This window comes from Sinocyclocheilus anshuiensis, unplaced genomic scaffold, assembly GCF_001515605.1.
Source record: "Sinocyclocheilus anshuiensis isolate Anshui unplaced genomic scaffold, SAMN03320099.WGS_v1.1 scaffold453, whole genome shotgun sequence".
NCBI lineage: Eukaryota > Metazoa > Chordata > Actinopteri > Cypriniformes > Cyprinidae > Sinocyclocheilus > Sinocyclocheilus anshuiensis.
The window spans coordinates 1267799-1290019 of NW_015537979.1; the positions used below are offsets into that span (position 1 = coordinate 1267799).

At 36.8% G+C, this 22221-nt stretch overlaps 2 protein-coding genes across 10 annotated transcripts in view; one reads left to right on the forward strand and one right to left on the reverse strand.

Moving 5' to 3' along the window:
- Positions 1-1392, forward strand: part of LOC107673174 (synaptotagmin-2-like) — an 88258-nt gene extending 86866 nt beyond the window's left edge. For all 4 annotated transcript variants that reach the window (XM_016466681.1, XM_016466689.1, XM_016466674.1 and 1 more), the window contains exons 8-9: positions 325-458; positions 540-1392. In XM_016466681.1, the coding sequence (XP_016322167.1) occupies positions 325-458; positions 540-755 (350 nt within the window). In that variant the 3' untranslated portion in view covers positions 756-1392. The remainder of the gene's footprint in view (positions 1-324; positions 459-539) is intronic.
- Positions 1393-12596: 11204 nt separating this feature from the next.
- ppp1r12b (protein phosphatase 1, regulatory subunit 12B) overlaps positions 12597-22221 on the reverse strand; it is a 28386-nt gene continuing 18761 nt past the window's right edge. Inside the window, exons 2-8 of one of the 6 annotated variants that reach the window (XM_016466732.1) lie at positions 20936-20952; positions 20686-20821; positions 20292-20396; positions 19890-19940; positions 19500-19550; positions 17656-17727; positions 12830-12896 (exon numbers count right to left, since the gene is read on the reverse strand). In XM_016466732.1, coding sequence (XP_016322218.1) covers positions 17695-17727; positions 19500-19550; positions 19890-19940; positions 20292-20396; positions 20686-20821; positions 20936-20952 — 393 coding nt within the window. In that variant the 3' untranslated portion in view covers positions 12830-12896; positions 17656-17694. Of the gene's footprint in view, positions 12897-13811; positions 14411-17068; positions 17728-19499; positions 19551-19889; positions 19941-20291; positions 20397-20685; positions 20822-20935; positions 20953-22221 lie in introns of those variants that run through there. The other 5 variants (XM_016466743.1, XM_016466717.1, XM_016466711.1 and 2 more) reach the window with 5 other exon arrangements.

The following is a 22221-nucleotide window of genomic DNA, read 5'->3' on the forward strand; positions in this document are numbered from 1 at the left end:
TGTGTGTGTGTGTCTATTTATTTATCTATGCTTTATTTTTTCAGTTTTTGTTTTGGTAGTTTTAGTACTTCAACTTCAGTTTTATTTCATTTAATGAATATGATTTTAAATAGTTTTAGTTTTACAATATCAACACTGGATTATCTGGGATATGCTAGAACTTTATTGAAGTCTTCAAGGTAGAGCTCATTCCTTTGAGGAAAACCTTAAGGTCTCTAGTCACAAATCAAAAGTTATTTATACAAAATACATAAGATGCCAACTGAAACGTATACATATACAGCATATAAATGCATGACTTCCTGTGCTGGTAAACCTCTACAGATCCCTACGTGAAGATTCATCTTCTGCAGAACGGCAAGCGGCTGAAGAAGAAGAAGACGACTGTGAAGAAGAACACACTCAACCCGTACTACAACGAGTCTTTCAGCTTTGAGATCCCACAGGACCAGATGGAGGTACGCTCTACACATCTCAACACAAGAGCTCACCTTTTCGTGCTCCTTCAAACTTTAAGCGCAATATCTGTTCCTTCCTAGAAAATACAAGCTGTGATCACGGTGCTAGACTACGATAAGATCGGCAAGAACGACGCCATCGGGAAGATCTGGGTGGGCAGCAGAGCGCAGGGCACTGAGCTCCGTCACTGGTCCGACATGCAGGCGAACCCACGCAGGCCCATCGCTCAGTGGCATCCACTCAAACCCGAGGAGGAGGTGGATGCTACATTAGCAGCCCTCACTGCCAAGAAGTAATCCTGTTCTTCTTCCTTCCCTCCCTCTCTCCTTTACCTCCCCCCTTCCTTTCTTTCACTTTTCAACATGCACACCATGTCATCTTACCCAATCAGCACTGAGTTACAGCCATGGGCCACCAGACTAGAGGTATTAAAGAAGACCATTTGGTCTCATCAACAGCTGAAATGAGATAGTGGATCAGGGTCTAATGAGAGAGACTCTTTCCACAGATGTTCTTGAAGTCAAGCCGAGCTCATAGGTTTGTATATCCTTGAGGTTTATTCACAGAAGAGATGTAAGCTCACATTCACACCCAAATCGGGGACCAGGGATAGAAAACACTGCCTAATTTAACACATTCCTTCTAGATTCTCTGATCATCTAGATGAAATCAGTTCTGTTACTTTTGTTGAGTCTGAAAGGACAGAGAAGAATTGTTTATCATTGTGAATTGTGGAAAAAAAAGGGGATTGGAGAGATAGTTGGACTCGATGATCCTATCCAGCCAGAAGGAATCTTTCAGGTGTCGATTACACTGCCTGCAAAACAACCTCTTCTTCCATTCTTCAGTTCCAGCTGTCAGCTGGCTTCTTCCACTGCCCAACATCCTAACAAACCCTGACAAAAAGGAGACAAGCCTTGAAACATCATGAAATAAGCAATTCTTAGCTGCCAGGGACGTCTTCCTGTTAGCATCGGTGTAATCGTTTCTTTGCTTTGATTTCTTGTAGTAAATGTATTCTGCCTAAGCACTTTAAATGAAGGTGTGTTTTTGTTTTAGTCAATGCTTCGTTTTGAACTTGCTTTTATTGTTACCTGCAGTTTTTGTACATTTTTGATGTTCTGAACCTTCTCATTAAAGGAATAGTTCATCAAAAAATAAAAATTAAGTCATCATTTACTCACTTTTCTTTCTTACGGCAGTGGAACACAAAAGGAGATGTTTCAAAGAATGTTCACGCTGGTCTCTTCCATAGAGTGGAAGTGAATCGCTGACTTAAATTCCAAGTCTTCTGACGATCTGACAGACTGAAATTCAGGTTATTATTCACAAAATTTTACAAAAATCTTGCTTGACAGACTTGGTCACCATTGACTTTCAATGTGTGGAAAAGAGCAACGTGAACATTCTTCAAAAGTTCTCCTTTTGTCCTCTATGGAAGAAAGAAAGAATGTCATACAGGTTTCAAAAAACATGAGTGAACTATTCCTTTGAGAACTTCCATGACTTTTTGTTTTCGTGTTTTATTCATGGTTTCAACCAGACGTTCTTATGGTTTCACGAGAAGAGCTGATAGAAGGCACTGTTATGTGTGTATTTATTGCACATCTTACCAAACCGCTGAACTTATTTGCACTACTGGAATTGCATTCTGTACATGTTGCTCTATCAATCTCAATACTTGCTTTAGTGATGCCGCATTCTTCATTCGAATTGTCAGAGTTTGCATTTGTTTAAAAAGGGAGCTTGTATCATTTGCTTACAGTATGAGTCATTGTGTGAGGATGTGAATCTCAGAATATCATTTTGCTTAAGACCGACAGAACTAAATCTCTGTGCGTTTTATCCTCATATTGCCTGTAGGAACTCTTTTGGCAATGATGGTATCTTGTGATATTTGTTCAGTCATTAAATAGTTGGGAAATTAAGCAAATTCAAAAGCCTGAATTTGATCAAGACTTTTTTGAAGCATAATTTATTGAGTATAGACTTATAAACCAGGCCAAAAATTTCATGTAAAGAGCCAAGAGTGGATTTGAGGGAGACTTTGTTGTGTACAAGCTGTAACCCAATAAAAACCAATTCATTCTCATAAGGAAACGTCACTTTAGCGGCTTTTTTCATTTTTCACTAACATATCTCTGTTGTAATGTATTCAAACAACATGCAACATCACTCTACTGCCACAATGAATAGTAATTTATCCAATTGCTTTTAGGGTTAAAATAAAGCAATAAGCCCCAAGAAGCTGTGGTTTACAGTGAATTTATAACAGCTAAGGGGCATTGTTACGACACGAAGCGGAGTGCCTAAAACCCCCTTAGCTGTTGTAAATTCACTGTAAACCACGGCTTCACGGGGCTTATTGCTTTTATAAAACGGTCATTCCATATACTGTACGTAGTAAGGTTTCACAGAATAAAACAGAGCAAATAAAGTGTCATGATATAAATAAAAACAGTATTCTTCCACCAAACAATGTAGTTCCTCAGAAACAGTTGTGGTTCCAACAAAGTGGTTGCCGAGCAACACACTGAAGTAAACAAAGGTGTATGTTTGTAGTGTAATTTACAACAGCTTCGAACGCGGCTCAACCAATCAGAATCAAGGACCGGAACTCTCCGTTTTATAATGAAAAGTCTGTCATCGTAAAATTTGAAACCTGTATGGTTTTCTGTCAAAAGCACAATAAAAGTACTTAATTCTACCCATCCTCTGAAATCTCATAATAGCTTTGTGTGAGGAGCAGAAATTTGCAATGGATCACCCAAAACTGAAAATTCTGTCATCATTTACTCACCCTCATGTCATTCCAAACCTGTGTGACTTTTTTTCTTCTTCTGTGTACACAAGAAGAAAGTCATGGCCTAATGGTTAGAGAGTCGGACTCGTAACCCAAAGGTTGCGGGTTCGAGTCTTGTACCAGAAGGGATTGTAGGTGGGGGGAGTGAATGCAGAGCACTAATTCCAAGTATGGGTCACCATACTTGGTCACGCCACTTTCACTTTCAAAGATATTTTAAAGACTCTTTTGTTTTCGTCCATTCAGTTAAAGTCAATGGGGTCCAAAGCTAGATTGGACTCCATTGACTTTCATTGTATGAAAAGAAACATTTTTCAAAATGTCTTCTTTTGTGTTCCACAGAAGAAGGAAAGTCAAACGAAAGTAAACGATAACGGAATTTTCAGTTTTGGATAAACGTTCCATTTAAGTTTCAAAGTTTTAAATATCTCCCTCTGCCATGAGATGCGGTTAGTGGTGGGGCTAATTATCTTATATTTTCTCCTAGTTTCATTCTTAAATATAATCAAATTGAAGCCATTTTGTGTCATTCAAACCTACAAATATCTGAAGATTGCGCCAAAATCCTAATTTAAAAGTTGCTTCAGTGACGTCTCCCGTATGAGATTCCCTGGATAAAAGAGAAGCAGCTCTTCTGACAGGCTGTGTTCAGTTGCAATAACTCTGATGTTTGATTGTGGAATAGCAGGTATTTCCATCCACATTCACAGTGCAGTTTGACATTTTCATGTCTAATGAATGTGTGATTATTTATCATTTGTTTATATGACATCGTGCTTTTCTTTTTCCGCTAGTATCGTATCGAAACCTCGTTTTAGGAATCGCTGTCTTTGTTTACTCTTAGGTTTAGTCTCTTACATAAATATGTCCCTCATTTTGAAGAACTTTCACAAAAAAAACGCAACTTGCAACTAACACCCCCTCCCCAAACCCATAGGCGTGTGGTTTGACCTATATATGCATAGTTCCTACTTTATGATACTGCATGTTACAAGACAAAAAGATGCGCATGTTTCAGAGATGAAGCAAAAAAAAAATATAAAAATATTGTGTACCTAAGTAGGTGTTCTTTGTCATTTCAATAACAAAACGGAAGGAGATAAGATACTGTGTATATTTTCTAATCAAATCAAATATGTATTTATTTTCTGTGAGTGGGTATTGGAGAGAATATGAAGTATACTAGACTAATGTTCATTTTCAGATTCAATCCATGCCTGGACATCATGAGCAAATACTGTATGTTAAGTGCTTTGTGTGAACTAATATAGAATGAAAATGTAGCCGCATGCTTGCCGTCTACTAATATTGTTAAGGAACAAAATGTTTATGTATTCATTTATTTATTTATTTAAAATTATTTATTTGCATTTATTTTTCAGAGTACTATTTGTATGTCTCTTTGTCAGAATATGTTTGTGGGAAGTCAAAACTTCCAGCGGGGGCTCCAAGTGAATATTCCCACCACCCACAACCGATCATTATGAAAAAAATTACACTTTATTATCATTTTTTTCACTGTCAGTGCTAATGAGAGAAGTCACGTTTACTGCCATTTTATCTGACTTTGTCATTCTTACGTGATTTTTTTCGGACCAACTGATTTCTACCTTGGCAACAAAATTGCCGGAGCACAATATTGTCAATCGTGTTATAGAAAACTTGGAGTCCCCATTGTTTTCTAACAAACTTTTATTTATGAATCTTTTACATAAACACCGCGTTTAACTAGCCAATAAGTTTTTGTGTGCGAGTGTGAATAAGATAAAGCCATAAGAATCTTTGGAGCTCAGCTATATAGATGATCCTAAAACGTCTCCTCTTTTCATAGGCCGATTAATCTCCTCGACATTCCATATAGTTTGTGAAGCTACGGGGCCACACTGTTTCCTAAGATGTGCTAAATTAAGCATTATTGGCAGTTTAACTTGAATTAGTCAGTCTTTCTGTTAATAATGTGTCTTTTCAATGGTTTTTTAATTGATTTTATGATGATTTCAGTATGTATTGGGTTTTGTAAGCGCCTTGATTTAACACAAAGTGTGCTAGGGATGTCTGTATGAACATATACACGTGGTCATAGTTGTTGCCATTCCACTATATATGTACACACATGCATTTTTTTGGGCAAAGGGCAATTAAAATGGTTGTATAACTATGAAAAGTTGTTTGTTTTAACCATTTTAATAATAATTCACAATCCAAAATTCGATATAGGATACCTAAAAAGTATTCGAACAAGAAAATTGAACAGAATTGTGCAGAAATTCAGCTTATCCAAGTAATTTCAATCAGCATTGCTTGAGGTTTGAGTGTGAATGCGTGTGACCTTAATAATAATGCATAGGCCCTTTAATAAATGATAATTCTTTGTTGTGAGTTGCTCAAGCACTGCCATTCTGCCTGTATGGCAGCGTGCACAATGAACATTTGTTTGAAACATTCCTGATTGTAAACCACGGAGTTGTTACTTAAAAGCAATTAAATAATTTGGGAATATAATATCAAAATATTTGGGAGCAGTTTAAAAAACGCTGATGGATTCAGTCTTTAAGTTGCTCTCCATGTACAAATCTGCTTACAAAACCAGCTCGCTTGTCTTTGTAACTCTCGGTGACTGTTTTATGTCATACAAATCAACGAGAGACTGCTCTAACGCCCATAACAGAGACGGTTTCATATTTTTTTGAATGCTAGCCAATGCCTTCATGTCTGCTTTGGCGTAATCTGGGGATAAAAGAATCAAAAGTCTGCCACTGTGTCTCTTTTGTTTGATTCTTCTCTTGCACTTTTCATTCTGCTTATCTAGAGTTGTAAAATGCTCTCTTTTTCTCTTGGTGGTGATCTGTTCTTTTAGTCGGTGGGAGATTGTGAGGGTTTGTCCCTCAGGCTATGTTTGTACCTGTTTCGGTGTTCTCGTGTGCGTGTTCATGTCTGTATTGTCGTGCCTAGTGTGGATCAATCGCATGCTTTAGCCCTTGATGGGACACTTTGAGAAAACGTTGCTCACAGACTCCTCCCACAACCCCCTAGTGGACAGTACATGAGCATCAGCAATCCTTGTAAAGACGTCAAGGGAACCAAATAGCTCTACAGATTTACCATGTGTGTTACCAGCTCTGTACTGAAACAAATGAGAAAATAAAGGCCTTTTAATTACACTTAACTCTGATCGTGCTGTTATTATGTTAACACTGAATTCCTTCTGTTTGCTTGCTTTATGTTTGACCCACAATTACAACTCTGAAGGTGTAAGCCTTGTTTTGTGGTTTCAGAAGCAGATATTTAATAAAAGGTGGTAAGAGTGACTAGAAAAACCCTTGTATTTTCCAAGTATACTTAATGTAGTAAGTATACTATTATCTATGTACTTGTAGTTTACTCGTATGTGTACGATTTAAATTAATTTCAAACCTCTTGGGACTAAATTCGCCCCTTTTTAGTTTTAGAAAGTGTACTTTAAGTGTAGCAGTAGTAAACTGAGTACACAACTAGTTTCTAAGTGCTTCTTTAGTATTGCTGCTGTACTAATAAACTTTGTGTACGTTTGGTTTACTACACTCTAAAAAATGCTGGGTAAAATAGGGACAAACCCAGCAATTGGGTTGTTTTGACCCAATTGCTGGGTTTGTCCCTATTTTACCCAGCACTGGGTTGTATTTAACCCAGCATTATTTAGAGTGTAGTTCTAGTCGACAGTTTATGAAAGTACACATTGAAATATACTCTCAGTAAACTACTAGTTTAATAGTTTTTATGCAGCGAGTCTTCTTTAACTGAAATGAATATATAACTATATGCTGTATATTATGCCATTTACTTGTAGTATGAAAACTATTAAACTAGTAGTTTACTGGGAGTATTCTTTAGTGTGTTCTCCAAGAAAAAAAACTGGGTTGGAATTATATAACTAGTAAACTAACAGTATGTTCAAGTTCACTTGTAGTGTTGTTGTGTACAGTTACTGCACTACATTACACTAATTTACTCCCAATTTACTCATTATTTTACTCTCAAGTATTGAAATAGTACATGTACAAGTATACTGCTATTCTACTGATGTTAGTATATTTAGTACAAAAAAATATATACTTGGAAAATAAACTTTAGTTCAAATAAAATTAACTTTTTAAAGTATTTTGTAGGTCTGATAAAAAAATGGCTACTTGATGGAACTTAAAGAACTTAAACATTACACATGAATTAAAAATAAATTGTTCAGAAGCACATAAGAACACTAAAGGCAGGAAAGGCAGGAAATAGAAGTGCAAAATGAAAATGGTGGAACCTGGGATAATGCTGTGATGATCGTGCAGGCAGGCAGGGGGCAACACGGCACCTAAAAAGGCACTTGACTACATTATCTGTGTTTTACAGTGTGTTTTTAATACTCAGGCAAACAACAAACACAATCATAAACAAAGTGCTGTGAGCATTGGTTCAAGATTACAGGTTAAAAACTGTGGACAATGAAAAGCATCTGAAATGGCATATTATGTGTGATGTGTTTCTGTTTTATCCATATAGATACTAGTAATTACGATCAAATAAATATAACACACATTCAATGGTTCCACGTATCCATTCTTCAGCCCATCAGTTCATATATAAACACTACAATTGTAAAGGTAAACAGGACAAATGGGTTGATATGTGGAGCGTGACATCATCTCTCGGTGGGAACATTCCTTTTAGAATGTTCTGGCAGAGCTTCTGAAGAGCATACTGGACCATATTAGACCAACTGACCGCTTCTGGATAATTCGATTGGATTGATGATCAAATACTATTTAAAGGAATGGCAGTTTGTTCAGATTTTCCCTGCTGAAAAGACCAGAACAGTTGGTGACCAACGTTGTGGTTTGGCTGCTTAGCTTATCCATAGCGTGCTGGTGTTCCCACAAGGAGCTTCTTTACAAGCAAGAGTCTTCTAGTCAGCCAGCTTCATCAGAAACCTAGTTGACCAGCCTCACAAACTCATTTTTGCTGGTCAAGAGAATCTTTATGCTGGTTCCACATCGGCAATCTGGTTCCAAAAAGGGGTTTTCACGCTTAAAGTACCTTTACATTTTATTTTAGAACTGTTCTAAAACGAAATGATTTTTCCTTAGTGTGCAAAACATTTTTAAGAAACTTTTGTGAAATGGAAAGGTTCCATGGATTTTAACGGTTCTTTGTCATCAATGCCAATAAAGAACCTTTATCTTTAGGACTTTTAAACCAGCCTGGGCCAGCATGGACATTTTCTGTTGTTTTCAGCAGGGATTCAATCATCTTCTACACTGATCCTGAAACATTTAGAGTTTAGAAATGGCTAACGGTGAGAAAACATTCAATTGATTGGATGTTTCTGTGGGAGAAACACCAACACTGTTCCTAGAGTGTTATTGGAGTACCCTACTACAAAACCAGGTCAACTCAGGTTAAGGTGGTGAAACCCGTTAACTAACACTGTTAACCAACTCAGCCAGGCCTTCACCAGCGAAATGGATGATCAGCTCTAACCAGGTCAATTATGATGGATAAACTCAGTCCTGTCAGTCAACCACCTAAACCAGCTAGAAATGATGTAAATCCAGCTACCACCTTATTTTGTAAGAGAGTTGATACCTACTTTCTTCTGTGGAACACAAAATAAAATATTTTGAAGCATTTTGGTAACCAAACCGTTTTGGTGACCACTGACTTATATTGTGTGAACAAAAAAGACTGATACATTTCTCAAAATATCTTCTTTTGTGTTCCACAGAAGAGAGAAAGCCGTACCGGTTTGTAATGACATGAGCGAGTAAATTATGACAGTTTTTTTTTTTTTGGTGAGCCAATCTCTTTAACCCTGGAGCTGATGCACCAAGAGCAAGGGCCTACACAAACCATTACCCAGCATGACAATGGTCAGTTTGAAGTGAATGTGAAGTTCTCAGATTTGGTGTCTCTCTGTTCAGTGTTTCTCCTCCCCTCCAACCGGTCGTCCTCACTTGGAAAGTTTGCTGATGACTCTGATTAAGGCTCCATTCTCATCTTTCAGCCGCTGGTTATCAGACTTGAGTTCTGTCAAAACCTGAGATTAATTAAAGGTGAGAATGAGAGAGAAGAATGCTTTTGATTATTAACTTAAATATTTAGTGGTCATGTGGCGTCAAAATCATGAGATGGCAATGCACCATATATTAAAATAGTTCTTCTAGACCACAGATTAATTTCTTTGGGTGTAAATCATTTTTATTGGAGAAATATATGTATTAAAGCATGCAAATATTGCTAGACCATAACACCACAGAATATGATTTTCAAATTCACCTTTCTAAAGGAATGGCAGCTGGCAGTGGCATATGAATGTGTACTCATGCATAGAGAGGTTCACCTCCTCCTACTCCAGTAAAAAAGCATTGCCAGAACTACAAAAGCTTTAACAGAAGTGCAAACCCAGCCACTCATGACTTCATATCACATCTGTCCAACCATTGGATACAACAACAAAGCTTTTTTTGTGCTCCCTTTTAGAAATAACCAGCACACACACACAGAGGCTCACAGCAACGTGGACAGTTCTGGCTTTCTGAATATGAGTAGGATACAAATTGATGTCCTGCTACATCTTTAAGCAATAAAGGCACAAAAAAGAGAAAACTATTAGAGATATGTAAGATAAATCATTATCTAGCATAAGATTTACATGGCATGTAAACTGCATTAAAGATTTTGGCCTGTCAGTGGTCTTGACCCTCAACTAAATCCAACAATTAAAATCATTATTCATTGTAAAATCAACTGCTGAATTGTATTAAATGACTTGAGAAAATACTATCTATATTTTATCAAAAACATAACCTAATATTTTCAATAATAATTAACCCATATTTTGTAAATGTATGATTTTTTTTTTTTCATTTTTAAATTATTTGTATCTTTGTTTATTGTTATCTGTTTGTAACATAAACATCCAATAGTCTGTAATGTAATTTATAGCCAGCGAGTTACATACTATATCAGTATTCTATTTTAGTTTCATTTTTACAATTATTTTTATGTTTATTTTTTATTGCTATCCGTGTAATACAGGCATCCAATAGTCTGTAATGTCATTTATAACCAGTGAGTAGATGTGTTGACAGAGACTAGAATGTGACAATACAGAGGCTGTGATTTGATTTGGACTTTGCTGGAGTATAGAGACCTTTGGTCACTGGATTGGAAGATCTTGTCCCTATTTTACCCAGCACTGGGTTGTATTTAACCCAGCATTATTTAGAGTGTAGTTCTAGTCGACAGTTTATGAAAGTACACATTGAAATATACTCTCAGTAAACTACTAGTTTAATAGTTTTTATGCAGCGAGTCTTCTTTAACTGAAATGAATATATAACTATATGCTGTATATTATGCCATTTACTTGTAGTATGAAAACTATTAAACTAGTAGTTTACTGGGAGTATTCTTTAGTGTGTTCTCCAAGAAAAAAAACTGGGTTGGAATTATATAACTAGTAAACTAACAGTATGTTCAAGTTCACTTGTAGTGTTGTTGTGTACAGTTACTGCACTACATTACACTAATTTACTCCCAATTTACTCATTATTTTACTCTCAAGTATTGAAATAGTACATGTACAAGTATACTGCTATTCTACTGATGTTAGTATATTTAGTACAAAAAAATATATACTTGGAAAATAAACTTTAGTTCAAATAAAATTAACTTTTTAAAGTATTTTGTAGGTCTGATAAAAAAATGGCTACTTGATGGAACTTAAACATGTCTGGCATTACACATGAATTAAAAATAAATTGTTCAGAAGCACATAAGAACACTAAAGGCAGGAAATACATTTCAGTGAAGTGCAAAATGAAAATGGTGGAACCTGGGATAATGCTGTGATGATCGTGCAGGCAGGCAGGGGGCAGCACGGCACCTAAAAAGGCACTTGACTACATTATCTGTGTTTTACAGTGTGTTTTTAATACTCAGGCAAACAACAAACACAATCATAAACAAAGTGCTGTGAGCATTGGTTCAAGATTACAGGTTAAAAACTGTGGACAATGAAAAGCATCTGAAATGGCATATTATGTGTGATGTGTTTCTGTTTTATCCATATAGATACTAGTAATTACGATCAAATAAATATAACACACATTCAATGGTTCCACGTATCCATTCTTCAGCCCATCAGTTCATATATAAACACTACAATTGTAAAGGTAAACAGGACAAATGGGTTGATATGTGGAGCGTGACATCATCTCTCGGTGGGAACATTCCTTTTAGAATGTTCTGGCAGAGCTTCTGAAGAGCATACTGGACCATATTAGACCAACTGACCGCTTCTGGATAATTCGATTGGATTGATGATCAAATACTATTTAAAGGAATGGCAGTTTGTTCAGATTTTCCCTGCTGAAAAGACCAGAACAGTTGGTGACCAACGTTGTGGTTTGGCTGCTTAGCTTATCCATAGCGTGCTGGTGTTCCCACAAGGAGCTTCTTTACAAGCAAGAGTCTTCTAGTCAGCCAGCTTCATCAGAAACCTAGTTGACCAGCCTCACAAACTCATTTTTGCTGGTCAAGAGAATCTTTATGCTGGTTCCACATCGGCAATCTGGTTCCAAAAAGGGGTTTTCACGCTTAAAGTACCTTTACATTTTATTTTAGAACTGTTCTAAAACGAAATGATTTTTCCTTAGTGTGCAAAACATTTTTAAGAAACTTTTGTGAAATGGAAAGGTTCCATGGATTTTAACGGTTCTTTGTCATCAATGCCAATAAAGAACCTTTATCTTTAGGACTTTTAAACCAGCCTGGGCCAGCATGGACATTTTCTGTTGTTTTCAGCAGGGATTCAATCATCTTCTACACTGATCCTGAAACATTTAGAGTTTAGAAATGGCTAACGGTGAGAAAACATTCAATTGATTGGATGTTTCTGTGGGAGAAACACCAACACTGTTCCTAGAGTGTTATTGGAGTACCCTACTACAAAACCAGGTCAACTCAGGTTAAGGTGGTGAAACCCGTTAACTAACACTGTTAACCAACTCAGCCAGGCCTTCACCAGCGAAATGGATGATCAGCTCTAACCAGGTCAATTATGATGGATAAACTCAGTCCTGTCAGTCAACCACCTAAACCAGCTAGAAATGATGTAAATCCAGCTACCACCTTATTTTGTAAGAGAGTTGATACCTACTTTCTTCTGTGGAACACAAAATAAAATATTTTGAAGCATTTTGGTAACCAAACCGTTTTGGTGACCACTGACTTATATTGTGTGAACAAAAAAGACTGATACATTTCTCAAAATATCTTCTTTTGTGTTCCACAGAAGAGAGAAAGCCGTACCGGTTTGTAATGACATGAGCGAGTAAATTATGACAGTTTTTTTTTTTTTGGTGAGCCAATCTCTTTAACCCTGGAGCTGATGCACCAAGAGCAAGGGCCTACACAAACCATTACCCAGCATGACAATGGTCAGTTTGAAGTGAATGTGAAGTTCTCAGATTTGGTGTCTCTCTGTTCAGTGTTTCTCCTCCCCTCCAACCGGTCGTCCTCACTTGGAAAGTTTGCTGATGACTCTGATTAAGGCTCCATTCTCATCTTTCAGCCGCTGGTTATCAGACTTGAGTTCTGTCAAAACCTGAGATTAATTAAAGGTGAGAATGAGAGAGAAGAATGCTTTTGATTATTAACTTAAATATTTAGTGGTCATGTGGCGTCAAAATCATGAGATGGCAATGCACCATATATTAAAATAGTTCTTCTAGACCACAGATTAATTTCTTTGGGTGTAAATCATTTTTATTGGAGAAATATATGTATTAAAGCATGCAAATATTGCTAGACCATAACACCACAGAATATGATTTTCAAATTCACCTTTCTAAAGGAATGGCAGCTGGCAGTGGCATATGAATGTGTACTCATGCATAGAGAGGTTCACCTCCTCCTACTCCAGTAAAAAAGCATTGCCAGAACTACAAAAGCTTTAACAGAAGTGCAAACCCAGCCACTCATGACTTCATATCACATCTGTCCAACCATTGGATACAACAACAAAGCTTTTTTTGTGCTCCCTTTTAGAAATAACCAGCACACACACACAGAGGCTCACAGCAACGTGGACAGTTCTGGCTTTCTGAATATGAGTAGGATACAAATTGATGTCCTGCTACATCTTTAAGCAATAAAGGCACAAAAAAGAGAAAACTATTAGAGATATGTAAGATAAATCATTATCTAGCATAAGATTTACATGGCATGTAAACTGCATTAAAGATTTTGGCCTGTCAGTGGTCTTGACCCTCAACTAAATCCAACAATTAAAATCATTATTCATTGTAAAATCAACTGCTGAATTGTATTAAATGACTTGAGAAAATACTATCTATATTTTATCAAAAACATAACCTAATATTTTCAATAATAATTAACCCATATTTTGTAAATGTATGATTTTTTTTTTTTCATTTTTAAATTATTTGTATCTTTGTTTATTGTTATCTGTTTGTAACATAAACATCCAATAGTCTGTAATGTAATTTATAGCCAGCGAGTTACATACTATATCAGTATTCTATTTTAGTTTCATTTTTACAATTATTTTTATGTTTATTTTTTATTGCTATCCGTGTAATACAGGCATCCAATAGTCTGTAATGTCATTTATAACCAGTGAGTAGATGTGTTGACAGAGACTAGAATGTGACAATACAGAGGCTGTGATTTGATTTGGACTTTGCTGGAGTATAGAGACCTTTGGTCACTGGATTGGAAGATCTATAAATATCTTCAAAGCTGCCACCTGCAGGAGGAATGTGAGGGGTTGCCCTTCCCCAGACCCAGGAGAGAAACGGGGAGAAAGAAAGAAGGGGCGAAAAAGCTTTCCCAATGCAAAACAAAAGGATGAAACTGAGAGACCTGCCTGAGAGGTGAGCAGCAGTGGGACAGAGGGGGAGGACTACAGGGTGCAGCGGAGAACAGGAAGGAGGAAAGGACAGAGAGAGATAGAGAGGGGTACTAGAGATCGTCCGTCTCGGGTAGAGAGGCCGTCTGAGTGAGGCAAGCGAGGGAGCGCAGCATGGCTTGATTCTCCTGTAGGAGGCGCGCGTTCCCTCTGCGGAGAGCCTGTAGTCGAGCCAGAGCGGGAAAGGTCTGGAGATACAGAGAGGCCCGAAATCATGATGGCGAGAGTGAAAGAACATTAGAGAGGGTTTGGGAACAAAAATGAACAGCATTAGTGTGTCTGAGTTAGTTAAAACAAAGTCAACATGAAATTGAACTTTATTTTTACACATTCTTATTGTGTTTCTAATTCATCTTTGCACATTATTCACGAGAAAAGTGTTTTATAATTGTTCATCCAAATGTTACGGTGGCCCAGAATGTTGGTAACCAAACAGTTCCAGTTCCAATTGACTTCCATTATATGGACAAAAATAAATAAATACAATAGAAGTAAATGGGAACCAAAACAGTTTGATTACCAATCTTCCACATATCTTTGTTGAGTTCTGAAGAAGAAAGAAATGCCTACAGGTTTGGAAGTTCATTGTTTGGCTGAACTATCCCTTAAACTAACTACAATCATAAGGTTAAATTCAGCTACTTATCTGTTCAGCTACTCATTGATGCAAGAATCTCCCATTTATATAATGCAACGCTTCCTTCAATTGTCCACATCTTTGGTTCTGCTTGAATTAAGCTCTGTTAAAGTTGAATATGCCAAGTGAGAATTTCTCTACCACCTGAAAGGGGTGCATTAAATCTGACAAAATGGTTTATTAAAGTGTCCAGTGGTCTAAGGACATCCAAGGATATAGTTCATGGACACACGAACTTTGCATACAGTAATTACTACTACATTCAGCCAATCAGTTTGAGCCAGCCTTTCTCTGCCCTCTTCAGTTGTGCAGTAAATCTAACATACTGGCATCATGCATTTTCTAACAGTCTAGAAAATTCCAAGTTTTCAACACTTTTACTGTGCTAATCTTGTTTTTATAATCACTTAAATTTCCCATATGGAGCAATACATATGAGGAATCCTATTTCACCATCAGCCCATTTCGTGGCTCAACCACAGTAGAGAGCGTGTTAAAGTTAACGCAAGTGCTTCATACAAGTCAAAATGGCCTTACAAAATCTAAATTGAACAGTTTTGACTGTACCAATCTTTTTTTATGAACACTTGAATTTAAGACAATACACAATACGCAGATCCACTTATTATTCATTCAGGCCAATTTGCTGTGCCATTTCTCAATCACCATAGAAAATGGCTAAAGATAACTTATAGGTTTTATACTAGATGTAATAGACTAAAGATATTCGAATTTTCAACTGTTTGTACTGTACCAGTCTTTTTTTATGGACCCCTTTTTACAGGCACTTGAACTGTTAGCCCAAACTTTATCAGGTTAATTCTGGATGGCTTACAACCCTGGCAAAACCCCTTTATATGGCCACATTTAACTGTAAATATAAGTATTTACATAATTATAATATGAATCTTGTTTTACTCGTAAATGTCACATTACAAAAGTAAAGTGCTTATTTTATGTTGACTTTAGAATGGGAATAGAAATATAAGCATGCAAGGACAATCAGGTGAGAACATAAATCAAATGTTGGATAAACTCACTGACACACAGCGCATGCAACTATAGTCATTCACAAAAAAGGATAAGGAGGACAAGCCTGCAAACATCTCCTTGACCACTTACTTAAAATCAAATCAAGTTTTTAATTATTGGAGGACTTTTAAAAAGTAGAAATCACCACTATTTTCTTGCATAAAAACCTTGCACTGTGCAGTGAGGAGATTAATGAGTGGCCAACCTCAGAAACTTCCTGAACCAGCATGTGGAGAAACCCTGAGGTTTGACACCCTTTCCAAACGTGGTTTCACAGCTTAGGGATCTGGGACCAGGCCACTGAGTTTCTCCAATGCATGAAAAACCAACAGAGAACTGCGAGGCATCCAGCATCTGTTCATAGCTCTTTCATGATTCATTGTTATGTCTCTACAAAGAGCATCTGCAGCCAGATATCTGAATGGTTAACTATGAAATGACGTACTGCTTTGACACACAGAGGTTGGCATGTCTTATCAGCCAGCACAAGTGCTGTTTTGCTTCAAGTAATGACTCAATTTGTCACAACATGGCTTCTAAATGGTGTTGAGGACAAACGGCTCTTGGCTCTTTCTGCTGAGCCATTCCTTACTCAGTAGAATTCCATTACTAGTAGCCTATGCAGCATAGCCTGCTATCTAACCTAAAGCAACATCTTTCAGAAAAAAATCCATTTGACACACTCAACATAGCAAGACATGACTTGCTAACAGCTGTTTTCAGTCCACTTGTTAAGTCTGATGTTGCACGTCACCATTTCTGGGTCCAGTTGATCCCAAATGCTTAAAAAAGGGCTAATATACATTCACAGTGTGCTGTAATATTATTGAAAAATTATAATCCTAACCTATAATAATTCTAAACTGACACTTAAAGTTCTTAAAAGGTGTGCTATAAATAGATTGAGCACAAAAGAGTGTGCAGTTAGCATGTTGCTTCTAATGTCCTTCTAAACAAACTATAAGTTCGTTAATAAGGCATTTGCATAACAACTGTTGCATAGGGTGCTGTAGTGATGGCATATTTTTACACAAACAGATAAGTTCGTATCACCCTGATTTCCCTGACAAGCAATACGATTTTTCCTCTGGCTTTGGCTTTTTGGGTTATTTTAGGAGTTTTATGATTCTTACACATTTTATTCATCATTTATGAATTTTGAAATCTAAATACAATCACCAGCAGTCCCATTTAGCCACTTGTTAGTATACAAATTTTGGGGGGATTTCTGACACATTTGATGTCGCAGAATGAAACGTGAAAATATCTAGAGCTTGTGTGAACCACAGAACTTATTTCAGGCATTTAATCAAAAACCTATTTTAAAAAACCCATTGACTTTGGAACGATGGAACCAAAAGTGTTAAAATTCAAACTCAATTCCAGGTTTTGGCCTACAAAAATATGTCATCCCTGCAGCACTCCATTGTGATTTTGTTTACTGACTACTCAAATTACACAGATTAATTTTGGCGTTAATAGTGTTGCCACAGAGACGCATAATTCCAAGTCTGAGGACATGAACAGCTCAGAGTAGGACGTCCTGGGTCATCTAGTAATCACGATATAAACACAGCATTTATAATCAAGATTACGTTTGACTCAGCCATTTGGATCATTGCTATTTTGAGAGCATCACAGAAAAAAAGAGAGTATGGATACAAATCTGTGACTAAGAGTGATCTACATGACCCACACCGTGTTGTAATGGGTGTGTTTTGGTGTGTGTGAGCAGGCAACCACGCGTGGGACAAAACCACTCACCATCTGCCCTTCTTTCACCCAGTCCAGCTGAGGATGAACTCAGGGCTGATAGCGAAACCTCACTGAGGGCGTCTGCTGGGGCAACAGTGACATCACTGATCAAACAAACACAAGTGCACCTCATTTCTCATGGTCTTAAGCTCGATGAAGTGAGAGTCTGTCAGACCTGCCAATCAGTGTTTGAAAAGCTTCTTAAATAAACAGTATTAAAAAGAGTTTATTTAATGGTATTGATGGTTCCATCATAAATCTTTAACATTTATGGAACATTGCAAAATAGGTTCTTTATAGTGGACAAAGGTTCTTTAGATTTTTAAAAGGTTCTTCAGGCCATCTAAGATTAAGTGACTTTTTTTTCTTGAGTAGAGCAGTAAAGAAGATTTTGAGTGGTGCTTAATGATTCATAAAATGCAAGTCAATGGCTACTGTCGCTTTGAGAGTCAAAAAAAGCATATCAATCAACATAAAATTAATACCCATGGCTCTTGACGATATATTGAGATCTTATGAAGCGAAACAATCGGACTGAGCAAGAAACTGAACATTATTTACAACATTATTGCCTGTAACCCAGAGCCTCAGACAAAGAGGGAAATTGGATTATTTTGTGCAAACTGGTTCTTTTGGACAGTTTGTTTCAATTAACTGGTTCAAAAAACTGATTCACCAGTTTGTTTACATAACGCAATTATATTATTAAAGCCCCCAATAATGATATGAAACATGGATGTTTTACATGCATATAAAGTCATTTAATCAACTCACCTTTTTACAGAGAGGTCCAAGTCGGAACTGTTTTTTTTTTTTTTCAGTTCAGTGACTGTTGGAGTAACTGGAGTTGGCAAAAACCAGCATCATATAATCATATATCATATTTCAAGTCGGAGTGACTGCCAGGGACATCAGACAGTGAGATTTGATTGAGTAACTTGTAGATCTGTGCTGCTCGAGCCGCAAACTGTTTCAGAGGCTTCAATCCGATTTGGTGAACTGGTTTATAGTTCACTAAAAAGAACCAGTTCAAAAGAATGATTCGTTCGTGAACCGGACATCACTCTAGACCGTTTGCCTGAGGCTCTGGATTACAGGTAATAATCTTGTAAATAATGTTTGGTTTCTTTCACAGACTGATGGTTTTCATTTCTCAATATATATCGTCAGGAGCCATGGGTATTAATTTTGTGTTGCCTGATATGCTTTTTTTGCCTCTCAAAGTGACGGTAGCCATTAACTTGCATTTTATGAATCACCAAGGACCACGGTTTCAGCTAAAAAATCTTATTACAGTTCTACTGAAGAAAAAAATTGAATGGTCTGAGAATATAGGTAAATTAACAGCAAATTTTCATTTTTGGTTCAACTGTCCACTAAAAGGTTCCTTGGGAAACCAAAATGGTTCTTCTATGGAATCGTTGTGAAAACCCACTCTTGGAACCCTTATTTTTTAAGAGTGTATTTTATTCCCTCCATGGTATTCTGAAGCTGGAATGCTGAACAAAAGCCGTGCCGTGTCTCTGTGCTGGATTCAGTCCGGCCCTGGCGTAGCTGGAACTAGGTCATCGTGTACTGCTGCAGCTGTGAGATGCTACAGAGCCAAGAGTAGTGGCCATGACTTTGGTGTGGGCTAGTAGCAAGCATTGTGGCGTCTGAGATTGGCTAACATGGGTCAAAACAGGCATGGTAGTTACACTAGCTGTTAAAAATTATTAGTGATCTAACCTTTTCAAGAATTCATTCAAACAAACTGCCCTAGTTAGCATCTTTGAACATGCTTTCAAAAGTCTCCCCAACTCAGGTTCAGAATAACACGGCAAAACCACATTTAATAAACATTCTTTTTTTACCTTTAATTCTTCTTCCATGTCCGAAACCCTCTTCTCCAATACTTCTTTTTCCTACAAGCACATGAAAAAAAATAAAAATACCATTACGATTTTTTTAAATAATCTATAAAACAAAAATAATTGTTTGAATACATTTTTTTATATGATACATTTTTATATTTATATCTTTTAAATAATTCATATTTTTTATATTTATCCAGATTTATTAATTAAATTAAATTAAATTAAATTAAATTAAATTAAATTAAATTAAATTAAATTAAATTGTAAACATGGGTTATTGGGCTACTATGAGGATGAATATCACTTCAAGATCATAGCCAACATTGAAGAGAAACACTGAAATTTCTCAGAAAGTGTCAATAATGATTATATAATGATAACATATACCCTTTTTTCTGATTCAAATACAGTGGACCTCTCTGATATTCTGTCCTGCCTCTGAAAAACATTCACGGAAAGATTAATGAGCAAAAGAGAATAAATGTACATAGAAACAAAACTGTAAAGCGATATTCAAAGCAAAATATGCAAAAACATAATAAGCTGAATGTTTTAATAAGCAATTACTGCTGGACCAGTATCTAGATATATTATTGGCTTTTCACAGATTATAATTCCTTACAGATGCTGTGAGCTACACCAAAAGCCAGACCTTTGGGAGCCTGATTGGATTCAGAGAGCTGGGCTGTGCTATTGTTTTTAATACAGGTCCCTCCTCTTGGCGGGATGATGGTGATGATTCAGGCCACAGAAAATCTCTCTCCTCATCTACTGGGATTGTCCTCTCACCTGTGTGACTCTGTCAAGCTGTGAGCGGATTTTGGTGAGCTCCTGTTTGCCGTCCTCCAGTCGAGACTTCAGCTTCTCATTCTCAGTCAGTGCATCCTCATACAGCTGATAAAGTCAAACAAACAGGGGTAGAATTCATTGGACTAATTTAGCATCTCCACTGGGAGCTGCTTTCCTGTCGCTGGTCAACAGACGACTGCTAATGGTCTGCACTGGATAAACACATTGGAATTCAGATATATACTAGTGTATTTTGATGTTACTAGGTTTGCATATATGCATTGTCCATGTCATAAAACACCCTTGTCTCTGGGTATAGTATCTGAGGATTGAGGGATAATATCTAATATAATGAATGTGCAATGAGTGTTTTATTAATCAAAGTTATCCTGACCTTCTTATAGTCCTTGCTGGCCGAGTCGTCCTCTGTTTTGCTCAGAGAGGCGAGTCTGTTCTCTCTGCGTGTGTATGTGCTGGTCCGAGCTGACAGTCTGTCTGACGGAGACTCCACACCACTAGAGTCCGACCTGCTTATAACATCAATCATCAAGTAAGTGTTGATCATACCAGGTTTTATGCATTTATTTACCAGTAAACAGAAGCAAATTAAATAATGCTTTTAGACAAGGAATAAAGCAGCTTACCTTGAGGCCCGGTCTTGCTAGAAAAAAAAAAAGAAAGTTAGATAAAATATGCTGAATTTGAACATATAAAGGTTATAACTACATTACACTAACAAAATAAAGTACCAAAAATGTACTGCTGAATTCACTGACAAACATTTATTGTAAATTAAAATATTCTTTTAAAGTGCCCCTATTATGCCATTTTTAAGGTTCCTAATATTGTTTTGGGAGTTTCCTACAATAGGATTACATGCATGCAAGGTCAAACAATGCTTTTGTTTTCTCAAAATATGCATGTAATTTCACCTCCTCATTTCCTAACGATTCTCAAACGATTCGTTCGAAGCAGTTCTAAGATTCAGTCTCTCTAAACCCCTCCTTTCTGTGAGCCTACTCTGCTCTGATTGGTCAGATGGCCCAGTCTGTTGTGATTAGTCTACGGCGTACATTCAGATGTCGGATTTGAATTAATTACTGACGACTTGTTTATGCCGTTCAAAGTCGATTCTTTCTTTTGGGTGGCAATAACTTCATTTATCGTGCACTTTCGGCTTTACAACTTTGCAGATCGTTTACATTCATATACAGCTACATTACACACTGCATGAAAGGCAAAATTCGAAATGACATAATAGGGGCACTTTACATTCAATTTCTATTGAAACTTGTATTTCATGTATTTAAATATATTTGTAATTACACATTTGTAATAATGAAGATGCAATTTATTACATTTAAAATATATTAACGTTAAATGTCATAAAAAGTTATACACTACAGTTAAAATTATAATCCAGTACTTTACATGTGCTTTAGTATGTTAGTGAACACATCAAAATAAGTGTATTTCTTGACAGCACAACTTTGTACTTTGAAGTTAAACCTTTAATTGACATTGTTACAATTTGCACATTCATGTATTTAAGTGCGTTAAGAAACATATTCAATATGAATGTGAACTCTCTTTAAGTACACTTATACATATATACATTCTTATACTTTTAAGATTTGAAGTACACTACAAGTGCACATTCAATACAACTAAAGGGTTAGTTCACCCAAAAATGAAAATTAGGCTGTGATTTACTCCATTGCCATCCTAGGTGTATATGACTTTCTTCTTTCAGACGAATCCAGTCGGAGTTATATAAAAAATTGTCCTGGCTATTCCAAGCTCTATCATTGCAGTCAGCGGGTGTTGCAGTGCTCCAGTCTAAAAGAAGTGAAATAAAAAGCGCCCATCCATTAAAAAAGTGTCTCACACGGCTCCGGGGGGTGAACAAAGGCCTCCTGTAGCAAATCGA